The 16,466-nt window shown below is 39.8% G+C and overlaps 1 protein-coding gene across 2 annotated transcripts in view; it reads right to left on the bottom strand.

Annotated features, from left to right (window-relative positions):
* LOC139749831 (uncharacterized) overlaps positions 1 to 16,466 on the bottom strand; it is a 275,451-nt gene that overhangs the window by 43,271 nt on the left and 215,714 nt on the right. For both annotated transcript variants that reach the window (XM_071664142.1, XM_071664132.1), the window contains 3 exons: positions 15,594 to 15,792; positions 11,200 to 11,353; positions 499 to 677 (listed from right to left, as the gene is read on the bottom strand). In XM_071664142.1, coding sequence (XP_071520243.1) covers positions 499 to 677; positions 11,200 to 11,353; positions 15,594 to 15,792 — 532 coding nt within the window. The remainder of the gene's footprint in view (positions 1 to 498; positions 678 to 11,199; positions 11,354 to 15,593; positions 15,793 to 16,466) is intronic.

The raw sequence follows: 16,466 nt of genomic DNA, 5'->3' as shown, positions 1-16,466 counted from the left end.
CACTTCCAAAATAATTCTGCAGCAAAACAATAAACACTGTAGATTTTTAAAATCAAACTGTGCACATTTGAAAAACAGATATATAATACTATAAGCAAGCCAAAGAAATGCATAAGCATGAAGATAACTGATGAAAACTATGCTTTCATTTACTATAACACGAAGTTAATCAGTAAATGCAATCTAAAATTTTTAAGAAAGGTATATACCAGCTCTCTTTATGCACAAATGTATCATCAAATAAGCTATATATGGAGATATAAGGTATATCTTCATTATAACATATCCCCAAGACCCCTTCTCCAGTGCCTCCCGCAGCTTTAAGACCACTACAACCAGTAGCAGGTAATAGATGGGCTCTATTGGGGTGACAGGTTCTTCAGTGATATCTTACTCCAGTGATTGACTTTTACTCAGGGGTTAACCATTAGTAGCATCATGTGTTACATTATAAATATAAAGTCCCATATATAAAATACAGGTAATGGTTAAAAATACCTCGGTTGTATCTTTCTTGCATCTGGCAGTATCTGCAAATTTATTTGGCCCAGAATTGCCTTCTCCCTTTGGACACTGATTTATGTCTATTCGCTCGAAGTCCATCTCCATCACAGATATGGCTGTCAGTGTTGGGTACTCTATGTGTCGAAACTGGGTATGTCGAGGATATAAATCCGCTGAAAATTACAATGTGAATAAACAATCAATATAAAGTTATTAATAAGTATTTCTATTCTACTATATCTATCTATCTATATCTCTGACACATATCCCCTTCTGGAACTCCCTCAAGGGAGTAGCCATGGCAACAGTCTCTCCATAACTGGTGAACTCCAGTCCTGCTTTTTAGTCTTTAGTCTTTAGTCTTTAGTGCCTCATCCTTTACACACCACAGGCAGAGGGTAAGTTTAGCACAGTGTTTGCAGAAGCTCTTACCTAATGTTCCCAATGACTATATCTACTTAATGCTCCTACCTACTCTTTCTTCCTAATGTTTCTACCTAATGCTCCTACCCACTGCTACTATTTTAGTATAATCTGAATAAAAATGTTTAATGGTGATGCTTACTCTGTGGTGAAAAAAAGCTGCACACATAATGAAGAGCCAGTTTAATAAGCAAGATATTTCTATACTTAGACAAACATCAACTACAGGATCATACCACCCATCTAGTATGTCAGCTGAGACTGTTTAAATATCATGTGAATTCCAAACAAAATAACATAGTTATCCCCCTCCCCTAGGTAACTAAAAAGGTTTCATATAAACTGGTGGCAGAGTCTGTAAGAGACTGAAAGGTGAGAGTTTACAGTAAATGTGAACACAAGTAACATAATCAATTGTACCTACCTACAACAAAATCTTGCCAGTAAAATAGAGCTAGCAAGTAGAGCTCATCACAGCTCTTGCTCAATAAATTACATTATTTCTCCCTACCACAATGTTCCTAGAGTAATTATCTATTCAAGGCTCATCACAGATCACCTTCAGCCACGAGTAAGACCTACTTCTGAATGCTTATATTGTCATTCCATGCATATTTCTAATTTCTCCTGGTTTGAATTAAACATCCACTTAAGTTTCTTTGGAGGATATTTGTAAATTTTCTTCTAGAATCACTTTGGTATGTCTCCTCGGATCATTCTAGCCCTGTTACAGATAGGTCATAATACAGTGTGAAAAAGGTACGAAAAAAGTTAGTGATGAATGAAATTGCTTTGTATCAAGAAATTAGTATCCATGCAAATAGAAGGTTAGGATCTGTAGGCCAAAAATAAACAAAACGACATTTGAAACATTATGTAAGCAACAGAAATAATGTAATTGAAACATTATGTAAGCAACAGAAATAATGTAACAAATCATAATCATAAGTAATCATTAGAAGAGATGTTTGTAGAAAAAAAATCAATAAAAATACAATTCACCATACCATTTAATGATTAGAAAAATAATGTTTTGAACAGATGTATAACTGGGACTCTCAGGGTGAGGTATATCGAACTTTTCTAATTTTTTTCTGAATATGTAGATAATTATAAGTTTATGTATCAGGTGAAACCTACTGATGACAACTGTATAAAATAGTCAATAAGAAATGCAGTGTACAATATTAATCACCATGTAAAAGAGAAATGCTCTAAGCAGGAAGACGATCAACCACTTGCCTCTGCCCAAATGCACCATCCTTTTTCTGTTAATTTCCTTAATATGTTATTAATTTTTAGTGCATGATTTAATCAAGAACATTCTTAAGATGACTGAGCTGAAAAAATTAACAAATAAATAAAACGTACTTTATCATTCATCAAGTGTATGATGAATATTTTGAATAGCAGAGCAACTGGGACTCCAAGAAAAGCAAAATAAGGATTTTTCATGTATTTTTTTCTGATTATGCATATAATTATTAGCTCACATGCAATCAAATAGTTCATGCATATGGTAAAAACCTGGTCAAGATACCTGTGTTGACATATATAAAAATATACAATTTTCCGAATCATTCACTGAGTAAAAGGAATGTTTTGAACTTGGAGATAATCGACAACTTGCCTCTCTATGAATGCACCATTCAATTTTTCATTAATTTTCTCAACAATCAATTTTTCTATTTTCTAATTTTCCAAAAAAAGGAACAGAGAAGGGGGCCAGGTGAGGATATTCCCTCAAAGGCCCAGTCCTCTGTTTTTAACGCAACCTTGCTAACGTGGGAAATGGCGAATAGTATGAAAGAAAGAAAGATATATATGTGTGTATGTGAGTGGATGGGTCTTTCTTCATATGTTTCCTAGAGCTACCTCACTGATGTGTGAAACAGCAATCAAGTATAATAATATACAATAATAATTCAATACAATAATAATAATAGCAATACTCCTGAAACAGGAGTTGTGGGAGTATGTGATAGAATGTAAGAAAGTAAATTCTCGATTAATATGGGTAAAATTGAAAGTTGATGGAGAGAGGTGGGTGATTATTGGTGCATATGCACCTGGGCATGAGAAGAAAGATCATGAGAGGCAAGTGTTTTGGGAGCAGCTAAATGAGTGTGTTAGCGGTTTTGATGCACGAGACCGGGTTATAGTGATGGGTGATTTGAATGCAAAGGTGAGTAATGTGGCAGTTGAGGGAATAATTGGTATGCATGGGGTGTTCAGTGTTGTAAATGGAAATGGTGAAGAGCTTGTAGATTTATGTGCTGAAAAAGGACTGATGATTGGGAATACCTGGTTTAAAAAGCGAGATATACATAAGTATACTTATGTAAGTAGGAGAGATGACCAGAGAGCATTATTGGATTACGTGTTAATTGACAGGCGTGCGAAAGAGAGACTTTTGGATGTCAATGTGCTGAGAGGTGCAACTGGAGGGATGTCTGATCATTATCTTGTGGAGGCTAAGGTGAAGATTAGTATGGGTTTTCAGAAAAGAAGAGTGAATGTTGGGGTGAAGAAGGTGGTGAGAGTAAGTGAGCTTGGGAAGGAGACCTGTGTGAAGAAGTATCAGGAGAGACTGTGTACAGAATGGAAAAAGGTGAGAACAATGGAAGTAAGGGGAGTGGGGGAGGAATGGGATGTATTTAGGGAATCAGTGATGGATTGCGCAAAAGATGCTTGTGGCATGAGAAGAGTGGGAGGTGGGCTGTTTAGAAAGGGTAGTGAGTGGTGGGATGAAGAAGTAAGAGTATTGGTGAAAGAGAAGAGAGAGGCATTTGGACGATTTTTGCAGGGAAAAAATGCAATTGAGTGGGAGAAGTATAAAAGAAAGAGACAGGAGGTCAAGAGAAAGGTGCAAGAGGTGAAAAAAAGGGCAAATGAGAGTTGGGATGAGAGACTATCAGTAAATTTTAGGGAGAATAAAAAGATGTTCTGGAAGGAGGTAAATAGGGTGCGTAAGACAAGGGAGCAAATGGGAACTTCAGTGAAGGGCGTAAATGGGGAGGTGATAACAAGTAGTGGTGATGTGAGGAGATGGAATGAGTATTTTGAAGGTTTGTTGAATGTGTCTGATGACAGAGTGGCAGATATAGGGTGTTTGGGTCGAGGTGGTGTGCAAAGTGAGAGGGTTAGGGAAAATGATTTGGTAAACAGAGAAGAGGTAGTAAAAGCTTTGCGGAAGATGAAAGCCGGCAAGGCAGCAGGTTTGGATGGTATTGCAGTGGAATTTATTAAAAAAGGGGGTGACTGTATTGTTGACTGGTTGGTAAGGTTATTTAATGTATGTATGACTCATGGTGAGGTGCCTGAGGATTGGCGGAATGCGTGCATAGTGCCATTGTACAAAGGCAAAGGGGATAAGAGTGAGTGCTCAAATTACAGAGGTATAAGTTTGTTGAGTATTCCTGGTAAATTAGAGGGTGAAGGCATGTACAGAGCATCAGATTGGGGAAGAGCAGTGTGGTTTCAGAAGTGGTAGAGGATGTGTGGATCAGGTGTTTGCTTTGAAGAATGTATGCGAGAAATACTTAGAAAAGCAAATGGATTTGTATGTAGCATTTATGGATCTGGAGAAGGCATATGATAGAGTTGATAGAGATGCTCTGTGGAAGGTATTAAGAATATATGGTGTGGGAGGCAAGTTGTTAGAAGCAGTGAAAAGTTTTTATCGAGGATGTAAGGCATGTGTACGTGTAGGAAGAGAGGAAAGTGATTGGTTCTCAGTGAATGTAGGTTTGCGGCAGGGGTGTGTGATGTCTCCATGGTTGTTTAATTTGTTTATGGATGGGGTTGTTAGGGAGGTAAATGCAAGAGTCTTGGAAAGAGGGGCAAGTATGAAGTCTGTTGGGGATGAGAGAGCTTGGGAAGTGAGTCAGTTGTTGTTCGCTGATGATACAGCGCTGGTGGCGGATTCATGTGAGAAACTGCAGAAGCTGGTGACGGAGTTTGGTAAAGTGTGTGGAAGAAGAAAGTTAAGAGTAAATGTGAATAAGAGCAAGGTTATTAGGTACAGTAGGGTTGAGGGTCAAGTCAATTGGGAGGTGAGTTTGAATGGAGAAAAACTGGAGGAAGTGAAGTGTTTTAGATATCTGGGAGTGGATCTGGCAGCGGATGGAACCATGGAAGCGGAAGTGGATCATAGGGTGGGGGAGGGGGTGAAAATTTTGGGAGCCTTGAAAAATGTGTGGAAGTCGAGAACATTATCCCGGAAAGCAAAAATGGGTATGTTTGAAGGAATAGTAGTTCCAACAATGTTGTATGGTTGCGAGGCGTGGGCTATGGATAGAGTTGTGCGCAGGAGGATGGATGTGCTGGAAATGAGATGTTTGAGGACAATGTGTGGTGTGAGGTGGTTTGATCGAGTAAGTAACGTAAGGGTAAGAGAGATGTGTGGAAATAAAAAGAGCGTGGTTGAGAGAGCAGAAGAGGGTGTTTTGAAATGGTTTGGGCACATGGAGAGAATGAGTGAGGAAAGATTGACCAAGAGGATATATGTGTCGGAGGTGGAGGGAACGAGGAGAAGAGGGAGACCAAATTGGAGGTGGAAAGATGGAGTGAAAAGGATTTTGTGTGATCGGGGCCTGAACATGCAGGAGGGTGAAAGGAGGGCAAGGAATAGAGTGAATTGGAGCGATGTGGTATACAGGGGTTGACGTGCTGTCAGTGGATTGAATCAAGGCATGTGAAGCGTCCGGGGTAAACCATGGAAAGCTGTGTAGGTATGTATATTTGCGTGTGTGGACGTGTGTATGTACATGTGTATGGGGGGGGTTGGGCCATTTCTTTCGTCTGTTTCCTTGCGCTACCTCGCAAATGCGGGAGACAGCGACAAAGTATAAAAAAAAAAAAAAAAAAAAAAAAAAAAAAAATAATTCAAAATAATTTTCACTAAGAGTATGATAATCTTTGAAAACTATAGCAACTGGGACCTCGAGAAAGATAAGGTAAGGTTTTTACCCCATATCTTTTCTGAATAAAAAGTCTCCCTACACCCAAGGATAAGAAAGAGCTGTGCCAAAAATAATTGAATACAATTTAACATTTCACTAAAAAGAATAGACCTGATTGCCATCATGACCCCCTTTGAGAGAGTTCCAATTAGAACAGGTGTCTGAGACATATGGACAAGAACAGATGAAAGTTATAAGTGACTGGAAACAGTGAACAGCTTGTGGAGTTGTGTGCTGAAAAAGGGCTGATTAGGAATACCTGATATAAAAGGATGTAATAAGGAAAGATAGCAAGAGAGCATAATTAGATTACATACAAGGGTTGATGTGCTGCCAATGGACTGAATCATGGCATGGAAAGGTCTGTGAGGCCTGAATGTGGAGAGGGATTAGTGGTTTCGGTGCATTACACACGACAGCTAGAGACTGAGTATGAACAAATGTGGTCTTTTTTTGTTTGTTTTCCTGGCGCTACCTCACTGACCCAGTGGGTGACAATGCTGTTTCCAGTGGGGCGAGGTGGTGCTGGGAATGGACAGGGGCAAGCTAGTACGAATAAGTATGAATGTGTATATGTCTGTGCATATGTATGCATATGTGTATAAATTGATTTTATTCATTTATTATACATGGTCGCCAATTCCTGCATCAGCAAGGTAGTGCCAGGAAACAGACAAAGAATGGCCCATCCACTCATATACACATATACATACATAAATACCCATACATGCACATGAGTATGAGTGGATGGATCTTTATCCGTCTGTTTCCTGGTGCTACCTCGCTGATGCGGGAAATGGTGATCAAGTACAATAATAATAATAATAATAATTTGTTGTTCGCTGATGATACAACGCTGGTGGCTGATTCATGTGAGAAACTGCAGAAGCTGGTGATTGAGTTTGGTAAAGTGCGTGAAAGAAGAAAGTTAAGAGTAAATGTGAATAAGAGCAAGGTTATTAGGTACAGTACGGTTGAGGGTCAAGTCAATTGGGAGGTAAGTTTGAATGGAGAAAAACTGGAGGAAGTGAAGTGTTTTAGATATCTGGGAGTGGATTTGGCAGCAGATGGAACCATGGAAGCGGAAGTGAATCATAGGGTGGGGGAGGGGGCGAAAATTCTGGGAGCCTTGAAGAATGTGTGGAAGTCGAGAACATTATCTTGGAAAGCAAAAATGGGTATGTTTGAAGGAATAGTGGTTCCAACAATGTTGTATGGTTGTGAGGCGTGGGCTATGAATAGAGTTGTGCGCAGGAGGGTGGATGTGCTGGAAATGAGATGTTTGAGGACAATATGTGGTGTGAGGTGGTTTGGTTGAGTAAGTAATAATAGGGTAAGAGAGATGTGTGGTAATAAAAAGAGTGTGGTTGAGAGAGCAGAAGAGGGTGTTTTGAAATGGTTTGGTCACATGGAGAGAATGAGTGAGGAAAGATTGACAAAGAGGATATATGTGTCAGAGGTGGAGGGAACGAGAAGTGGGAGACCAAATTGGAGGTGGAAAGATGGAGTGAAAAAGATTTTGAGTGATCGGAGCCTGAACATGCAGGAGGGTGAAAGGCATGCAAGGAATAGAGTGAACTGGAACGATGTGGTATACCGGGGTCAACGTGCTGTCAATGGATTGAACCAGGGCATGTGAAGCATCTGGTGTAAACCATGGAAAGTTCTGTGGGGCCTGGATGTGGAAAGGGAGCTGGGGTTTCGGTGCTTTATTTCATGACAGCCAGAGACTGAGTGTGAACAAATGTGGCCTTTGTTGTCTTTTCCTAGTGCTACCTCGCACACATGAGGGGGGGAGGGGGTTGTTATTTCATGTGTGGCGAGGTGGCGATGGGAATGAATAAAGACAGACTATGAATTATGTACATGTGTATATATGTATATGTCTGTGTGTGTATATATATGTATTCGTTGAGATGTGTAGGTATGTATATTTGCATGTGTGGACGTGTATGTATATACATGTGTATGTGGGTGGGTTGGGCCATTCTTTCGTCTGTTTCCTTGCGCTACCTCGCTAACGCGGGAGACAGCGACAAAGCAAAATAAATAATAATTTGGTGACTGAGTTTGATAAGGTGTGTGAAAGAAGAAAGTTGAGAGTAAATGTGAATAAGAGCAAGGTTATTAGGTTCAATAGGGATGAGGGACAAGATAACTGGGAGGTAATTTTGAATGGAGAAAAACTGGAGGAAGTGAAGTGTTTTAGATACCTGGGAGTGAACTTAGCAGTGGATGGAACCATGGAAGCAGAAGTGAGTCACAGGGCTGGGGAAGGAGTGATGCTCCTGGGAGTGTTGAAGAATGTGGGGAAGGCAAGAACATTATCTCAGAGAGTAAAAAAGGGTGTGTTTGAAGGAATAGTGGTTCCAACAATGTTATATGGTTGCGAGGCATGGGATATGTATAGAGAGTAAAAAAGGGTGTGTTTGAAGGAATAGTGGTTCCAACAATGTTATATGGTTGCGAGGCATGGGATATGTATAGGGTTGTGCGGAGGAGGGTGGATGTGTTGGAAATGAATTGTTTGAGGGCAATATGTGGTGTGAAGTGGTTTGACCAAGTAAGATATGAAAGGGTAAGAGAGATGTGTGGTAATAAAAAGAGTGTGGTTGAGAGAGCAGAAGAGAGTGTGTTGAAATGGTTTGGCCACATGGAGAGAATGAGTGAAGAAGATTGACAAAGAGGATATATGTCACAGGTAGAGGGAACGAGGAGAAGCGGGAGACCAAATTGGAGGTGGAAGGATGAAGTGAAAAAGATTTTGAGAGATTGGGACCTGAACATGCAGGAGGGTGAAAGGCGCGCAAGGAATAAAGTGAATTGGAACGATGTGGTATACCGGGGTCGACGTGCTGTCAATGGATTGAACCAGGGCATGTGAAGCGTCTGGGGCAAACCATGGAAAGTTCTGTGGGGTCTGGATGTGGAAAGGGAGCTGTGGTTTCAGTGCTTTATTACATGACAGCTAGAGACTGAGTGTGAACAAATGGGGCCTTTTTTTTGTTGTCTTTTCCTAGCACTACCTCGCACACATGACTGTGAGTCACTTCCGCTTCCATGGTTCCATCCACTGCCAAATCCACTCCCAGATATCTAAAACACCTCACTTCCTCCAGTTTTTCTCCAATCAAACTTACCTCCCAATTGACTTGTCCCTCAACCCTACTGTACCAAATAACCTTGCTCTTATTCACATTTACTCTCAGCTTTCTTCTTTCGCACACTTTACCAAACTCACTCTGCAGCTTCTGCAGTTTCTCACCTGAATTAGCCACCAGCACTGTATCATCAGTGAACAACAACTGACTCACTTCCCAAGCCCTCTCATCCACAACAGACTGCATACTTGTCTTTGTATGTATATGTATGTATATGTTGAAATGCATATGTATGTACATGTGCGTGTGTGGGCGTTTATGTATATGCATGTGTATGTGGGTGGGTTGGGCCATTCATTCGTCTGTTTCCTTGCTCTACTTGCTAATGCAGGAGACGGCAATTAAATATAATAAAATAATATAAAAATAACAAATGACAGTTGTGCAAAGGCTTTTGGATGTGAAAATGCTGAGAGGGGTGGGATGTCTGGCCAGGAACAGATGAAGAAAGGCCACATCCATTCTCTAGCTGTCATGTGTAGTGCACCAAAACCACAGCTCCCTATAAAGACCAGGCCTCACAGAAATTTCCACAGTTTACCCCAGACACTTCACATACCTGGATTAAAAAAAAAAAAAAAAAAAAAAGTGTGCATATGGTATTCCACCCAGGTATGTCCCAACTAAAAACTACTGAAGTGAACCTCATGCAACTGAAATTCATGCAATTTCTCAGTTTGTATTGTGCAAATGCAACTCCAGCAGTTCATCTAACCACTATCTCAATGCTACTTACTGCTGAAACAAATATGAAAATGGTGAGAAAATTATGAAGGTGTACTTAGAAAAGCAAATGGATTTGTATGTAGCATTTATGGATCTGGAGAAGGCATATGATAGAGTTGATAGAGATGCTCTGTGGAAGGTATTAAGAATATATGGTGTGGGAGGCAAGTTGTTAGAAGCAGTGAAAAGTTTTTATCGAGGATGTAAGGCATGTGTACGTGTAGGAAGAGAGGAAAGTGATTGGTTCTCAGTGAATGTAGGTTTGCGGCAGGGGTGTGTGATGTCTCCATGGTTGTTTAATTTGTTTATGGATGGGGTTGTAAGGGAGGTAAATGCAAGAGTCCTGGAAAGAGGGGCAAGTATGAAGTCTGTTGGGGATGAGAGAGCTTGGGAAGTGAGTCAATTGTTGTTCGCTGATGATACAGCGCTGGTGGCTGATTCATGTGAGAAACTGCAGAAGCTGGTGACTGAGTTTGGTAAAGTGTGTGGAAGAAGAAAGTTGAGAGTAAATGTGAATAAGAGCAAGGTTATTAGGTACAGTAGGGGTGAGGGTCAAGTCAATTGGGAGGTGAGTTTGAATGGAGAAAAACTGGAGGAAGTGAAGTGTTTTAGATATCTGGGAGTGGATCTGTCAGCGGATGGAACCATGGAAGCGGAAGTGGATCATAGGGTGGGGGAGGGGGCGAAAATTTTGGGAGCCTTGAAAAATGTGTGGAAGTCGAGAACATTATCTCGGAAAGCAAAAATGGGTATGTTTGAGGGAATAGTGGTTCCAACAATGCTGTATGGTTGCGAGGCGTGGGCTATGGATAGAGATGTGCGCAGGAGGATGGATGTGCTGGAAATGAGATGTTTGAGGACAATGTGTGGTGTGAGGTGGTTTGATCGAGTAAGTAACGTAAGGGTAAGAGAGATGTGTGGAAATAAAAAGAGCGTGGTTGAGAGAGCAGAAGAGGGTGTTTTGAAATGGTTTGGGCACATGGAGAGAATGAGTGAGGAGAGATTGACCAAGAGGATATATGTGTCGGAGGTGGAGGGAACGAGGAGAAGAGGGAGACCAAATTGGAGGTGGAAAGATGGAGTGAAAAAGATTTTGTGTGATCGGGGCCTGAACATGCAGGAGGGTGAAAGGAGGGCAAGAAATAGAGTGAATTGGAGTCATGTGGTATACAGGGGTTGACGTGCTGTCAGTGGATTGAAGCAAGGCATGTGAAGCGTCTGGGGTAAACCATGGAAAGCTGTGTAGGTATGTATATTTGCGTGTGTGGACGTGTGTATGTACATGTGTATGGGGGGGGGGGTTGGGCCATTTCTTTCGTCTGTTTCCTTGCGCTACCTCGCAAACGCGGGAGACAGCGACAAAGTATAAAAAAAAAAAAAAAAAAAAAAAAAAATCTGTTAACAAACTATGTAATACTCACCTACTGGAGTGATAGCTGGCACAGACCACTTGTTGGATCGACCACAATCAAAGTATGGCTGAGTGAACTTGACAGGTCCAGGATACTCATCAGGGGCATTGGGTCCATGGAATACATAGGTCTCATTTGTGTTGTTGGCATACCGAATCTTGATCTGTGAAACAATTCATATTCTTAAATAATCATCTACATTGGGGACTAACATGTATTGTTTAACATGTTTATTACATTCTGAATTTTACATTTAAAAACTGACCCCAAGACATATGAAGCAACATTAATTCATTTATCATACCTCATTGCTGTTTCCCGCATAAACAAATTCATCCTAGCTTATACCAAGCACTACAAATAAAAAAAATCTTGGTATCATGGTAAGCTAAGAATATGTGAATTTCACATTTTTCATCCCAGTAAGCATGAGCCAATGTAGATGACTGCAATATCATCATCAGCTTTGCTAGTGTAACTTCTTCGCCATCATTCTCTTTACCTAAGTAGATCTTCCTTCCCTTACTGAGGAAATCAACAGCACTAGTTCTGATTAATATCTGGGATATCACATATGAATGGGAAGGGGGTGGTGAAAGAGTGGCAAAAGGTGAGCAAATGAAGCAAGGGGAGTGGGTGATGTAAAGAAGAAAGCAGTGCTGGCATGTGAGAAAAATGTGCAGCATGAGGGAGGTGGGCAGGTGAGAAAGGTAGTGAGGGGTGGGACAACAAAGTAAAGTTGCCAGTGAAAGAGACAAGAAAGATGTATGGGTGGTAATTAGAACAAAGGGAAGAAGTGTGAATGATCAAGCAAACTACAGAAAGTGGCAGGAGGTCAAGAGGAGGGTCAAGGGCTTGGGTGAAAAAAAGTGAGTTGGGGTGAATGAGTATGAGCAAATTTCAGGGAAAATACGATGTTTTGGATGAAGGATAATAGTGCATGGGAACATCAGCGAAGTGGGCAAAAGGGGGATGGTAACAGGCAGTGATGAGATGAAAATACAGCGAGTATTTTAAAGAATTCTTGAATAACTGATGATTGAGTGGCAGATCATGGGTGTTTGGGTTGGGGAGATGTGCAAAGTGAGTGAGTCATGGCAGGTGGTTTGATGAAGAAAGAAGAGGTGGTAAAAGCCATGTGTAATATAAAATGTGACTGGACTGTAAGGTACTACAGTGGAATTTCTCAAGAAAATGGGTGTCTATTGTTAGACTGGTTAGGTGGCTCTTCAATATATGTAAGGCTCATGGTGAGGTGCCTGAGGATTGGCAAAATGTGTTTATAGTGTCACTGTATAATGGCAAGGGGAATGAAGGTAAGTTGTATGTGAAAGCAGTGACCAAGAGGGTGGTGGCATCCACTGAGCATCAGACTGGGGAAGAACATGAGATTTCAGGGGTGGCAGAGGATGTGTGGATTGTCTTTGCATTGAAGAATGTAGGTGAGATGTCTGAGAATACTTAAAGAATCAGAAACAATTTCTTTCATACTTGATGCCATTGCCTGTGGTAGCAAGGAAGCAACAAGAAAACAATGAAAATGCCTCACTCACTCCTATCCATTCTATAGGTGTCATGTGAAATGTATTGAAACCACAGCCACCTATCCACAACCAGCCCATAAACCCTTCTTTCGTTCCCCCTATTTACTTCAATATGCCCTGGTTCAGTCCATTACCAGCACGACTTCCCCTAAATATCACATCGCTCCAATGCACTGTATCCCAAGCACACCTTTCACCTTCCTTCATGCTTAGATCCTGACCACTTAAAACACTTCACTCCATCCTTCCATCTCCAGCTTGTTCTCCCCTTTGCCTTTCCCTCACCACTTCTGACACATATATCCTTAGTCAACCTCTTCACACTTTTTCATTGTAATTGCATGGTGAAATTGGATGATTTGACATCTCTGACATATACTATCATGCTCTCTGTTTGGACATGCTTTAAACAGCCAACCACACTCACCCAGCTGGGGTCAACGTCAGCATTAGCAGAGACAATGGAAGGTGCCTAGTACTTCTTCCCCCCTCCCACAGCCAGCTATAATGCAGTATTGCATAGTAACACCTCTTACCTTCATTTTTCATTCAATCTTATCTATTTATGCATTATTTTCATTTTTTCATTCATATTCACCTTTAATGGGTTAATAAATGATTCTGAGTGGATTTCAACAAAATCACTCATCTGACAAATTTGCTCAATATTTTTTATGATATATGAGGAAAGTAAAGCAGCTGATGTCACCTACTTAAGATTTTCAAAAAGCATTTGACAAAGTTCTACATCAAACGTTACTTGCAAAAATTAAGTCATATGGCACTAATGGGGTTGTACTTTGGTGGACAGGAAATAAGCTGAATGGCCATAAACAAAAAACTGTGAAAGCAGAACTACAGATATGTTCAAGATTCTTGATAATGTTTCTCTTCGAGTCCACAACTAAAAAATTTGCGTCTCCTTGGTCACATCAATAATTTGCTGGTTATTCTCTCCAAATTATATGTATACCTTCCAACTTTTACCACACTAATCTATGAGTTTCTGATATCTTCCACTATCACAAACAGCCTGCAGATTGCCATTTTGACTATGGAGGCACAAATAATGAATGTCTTGGGCTTAAAATATAGTATTTACGAAGTCAATCATTAAATATATCTTTAGTACTGCTTTCAAAAACTCTAACTGACAAATCATTCCATTGTTAACAATCATGTTGATAGAAAGGCACTTTGCTTCATTCAAAGTAAACTGTTTGCTCACGAGTTTGTTTCCATTACTAAGAGTAAAATTAGACAAATCGAGTCATAAGTAAGTTGATAGATTAAGATCATCAAAGCCTTTGATCATTCTGAATAATTGTATTAGATCACCTTTTAACCTCTTTTCTATGTTAAACAGATTTAAGTCGTATAATCTGACCTCTTTGGATTTATTTCTCAAATGGGTATCATCTTGGTTGCTTGACACTGTATTCTCTCTATTCTATCTTGTTTTTAGGTAGAGTGACATAAACTGAGCAAAATATTCAAGATGTGGATGAAACAATGAATTGTAAACTGCAAAGAGTAAGGATGATTTCCCTGGACTCAAATTAGAAGGCTCTACCAATGAATTCAAGAATTTTGTTTGCTCTTTTCGTTGCTTCTGTGAACAGTTTACTTGGTCTATAGTTACCAGAGATTATTACACTCAAGTTATTTTCCTCATCTACCTTTTGCAATACTACAGAATTCATACTGTAACTTGCCTCTTCATTTCTACTGATATATAAAACTTTGCAAATATCAACATCAAAAATTCATTTGGTACTTACAAGCCCAGTTCATCAGTTTGAAGCTGTAGATGTTCAAGTTCGTTCACAGATTTATTTCCTAGCTTTGTACTGCTAGCAAATTTTGCTATATTGCAATGCAGCTCACTATCAATATCATTAACATATATGAGAAAGAGAACAAGTCTCAAGACTGATTCTTGAAGTACTCCACATTTCATGTCTAACCATTCTGAAGCCTGACCATTAATCACTACTCTTTGCTTACAGCCAGGGAACCAATTGTCTATCCACTGTCTATCCACTGAAGTACAAACCAATCATTGCCATGTGACTTAATATTTGCTGGTAATCTTTGAAGAAGGACCTTATCGAAAGCTTTCTGAAATCTAGACAGATAACATCACCTGCTTTACTTTAATCATACACGTAGATTATAAAATAGAAGATCAAGCATATTCATCAGATACGAGCACTTTAATTGAAAACCACAATGGGAATTGCATATTTAAGTGGTGGGCCTCTAAATATTTGCAGTTGTCTCAAATGATGGTTTCCATAAGTCCAGACGCTAAGCCAATAGGACGATAATTTCTGGACAGTGACAGTTTAGATACCAGTAAGTTAAAATCTCCATGACAGAACTGTATTCTTTATAAATTTCTTTTAAGTGACCATAATATCTTTCATCTACCACTGGTATCTGTGCAGAGGGCCTATAAACTAGTCCTACTGTTATTTTTTTAACAAATTTTATCTTTAATTTCTACAAAGATGAAGTTGAAATTCTTAATGGAAACAACAATTTTCTCAACAGGATTCAAATGAGCTTTAAAAAAGAGCAGAACACCACCACCTACATTGTTTCCCCTATTCCTATGAAACAGACGAATAGGCTAGATCTGATATGAGATGTACCTGTGAGGTAAAGACTGGAGTGTGGGAGGAAGGGAATAAATGTTCATAATGTAACCTTGGTTCTTTATCAACTGATTCTGTTCACAATAGCCTGTCACTGTAATAGTCTGCTTCAGGTAGTAGGATTTCCAGTGATGAATCAAACCAGAATAATACATATCAGCTAAAAGTGACGTACACAGATAAGTAAAATGCACAGTACCTGGTATGTAGTAAGTTCATCCTGCTGCTTATTGACATGAGGCAGCCATGAGTAATACCACCCATTGATGCGGTAGTCCTCCAAGGTGTAGTTGAGTGATCTTTGACCTTTTGGTAAAATGGCCCCAAGATCTTCTACTTGAAAGAAATTTAAAGTGGAGATTCTCTCAAGATGCACAGGGTCATTGTAATCATCCATTCTGTAGAAGAAAATCTAATCTTTATACAGCAGATAGCATTCACCATCACTAAACTTTTCCCACACATATGAAACCAATCACTTGTCCAAAGATTTTTTTCAGTTTTTAAAGACCTTTTAAGAAATTAATTTCTTTTATTCATTATATTCACATCTCTCCCCACTTTGTGGACTGGTTAATGTAAACTTCATGATTTATTCATATGCATCACAAAATTACATAAACTGTGATGGAGTCAACAGTATTCCACACCAATGGAGTGCTTCACAGCTTAACCTGTCAACATACACTAATACTGCAATAACTTGACATCCATTAACTCAATGGTATGTTAGCTCACCTTTTGCAATAAGTCCATACTAGAGATGTATCGGATATCCATATCCACACATGCGAAACATCTACATCATAATTCAAATCCACATCCGTGTTAGTGATAAAATAAACATCCGCATCTGCACTCTTACCACACAAAAAGAGGATGGGGTGGATATAAAAAAAAAAAAGATTGAAAAACATGAACTAGCAGCACTGAGTGCTTCTCACCACTCTGTGATAAACTGTTGTGGGGAGCTGGAGGGAATCATATGTATCACCACACACAGGCTGCAGTGTTGAGGAGCTTGCCTCAGGGGTAAGCAGTGTGTCAGTTGACCACACTGCTTGAAGTGAAA

This window comes from Panulirus ornatus, chromosome 1, assembly GCF_036320965.1.
Source record: "Panulirus ornatus isolate Po-2019 chromosome 1, ASM3632096v1, whole genome shotgun sequence".
In the NCBI taxonomy this organism is placed as follows: Eukaryota; Metazoa; Arthropoda; class Malacostraca; order Decapoda; family Palinuridae; genus Panulirus; species Panulirus ornatus.
This window is presented reverse-complemented; position numbering and strand designations above follow the sequence as displayed.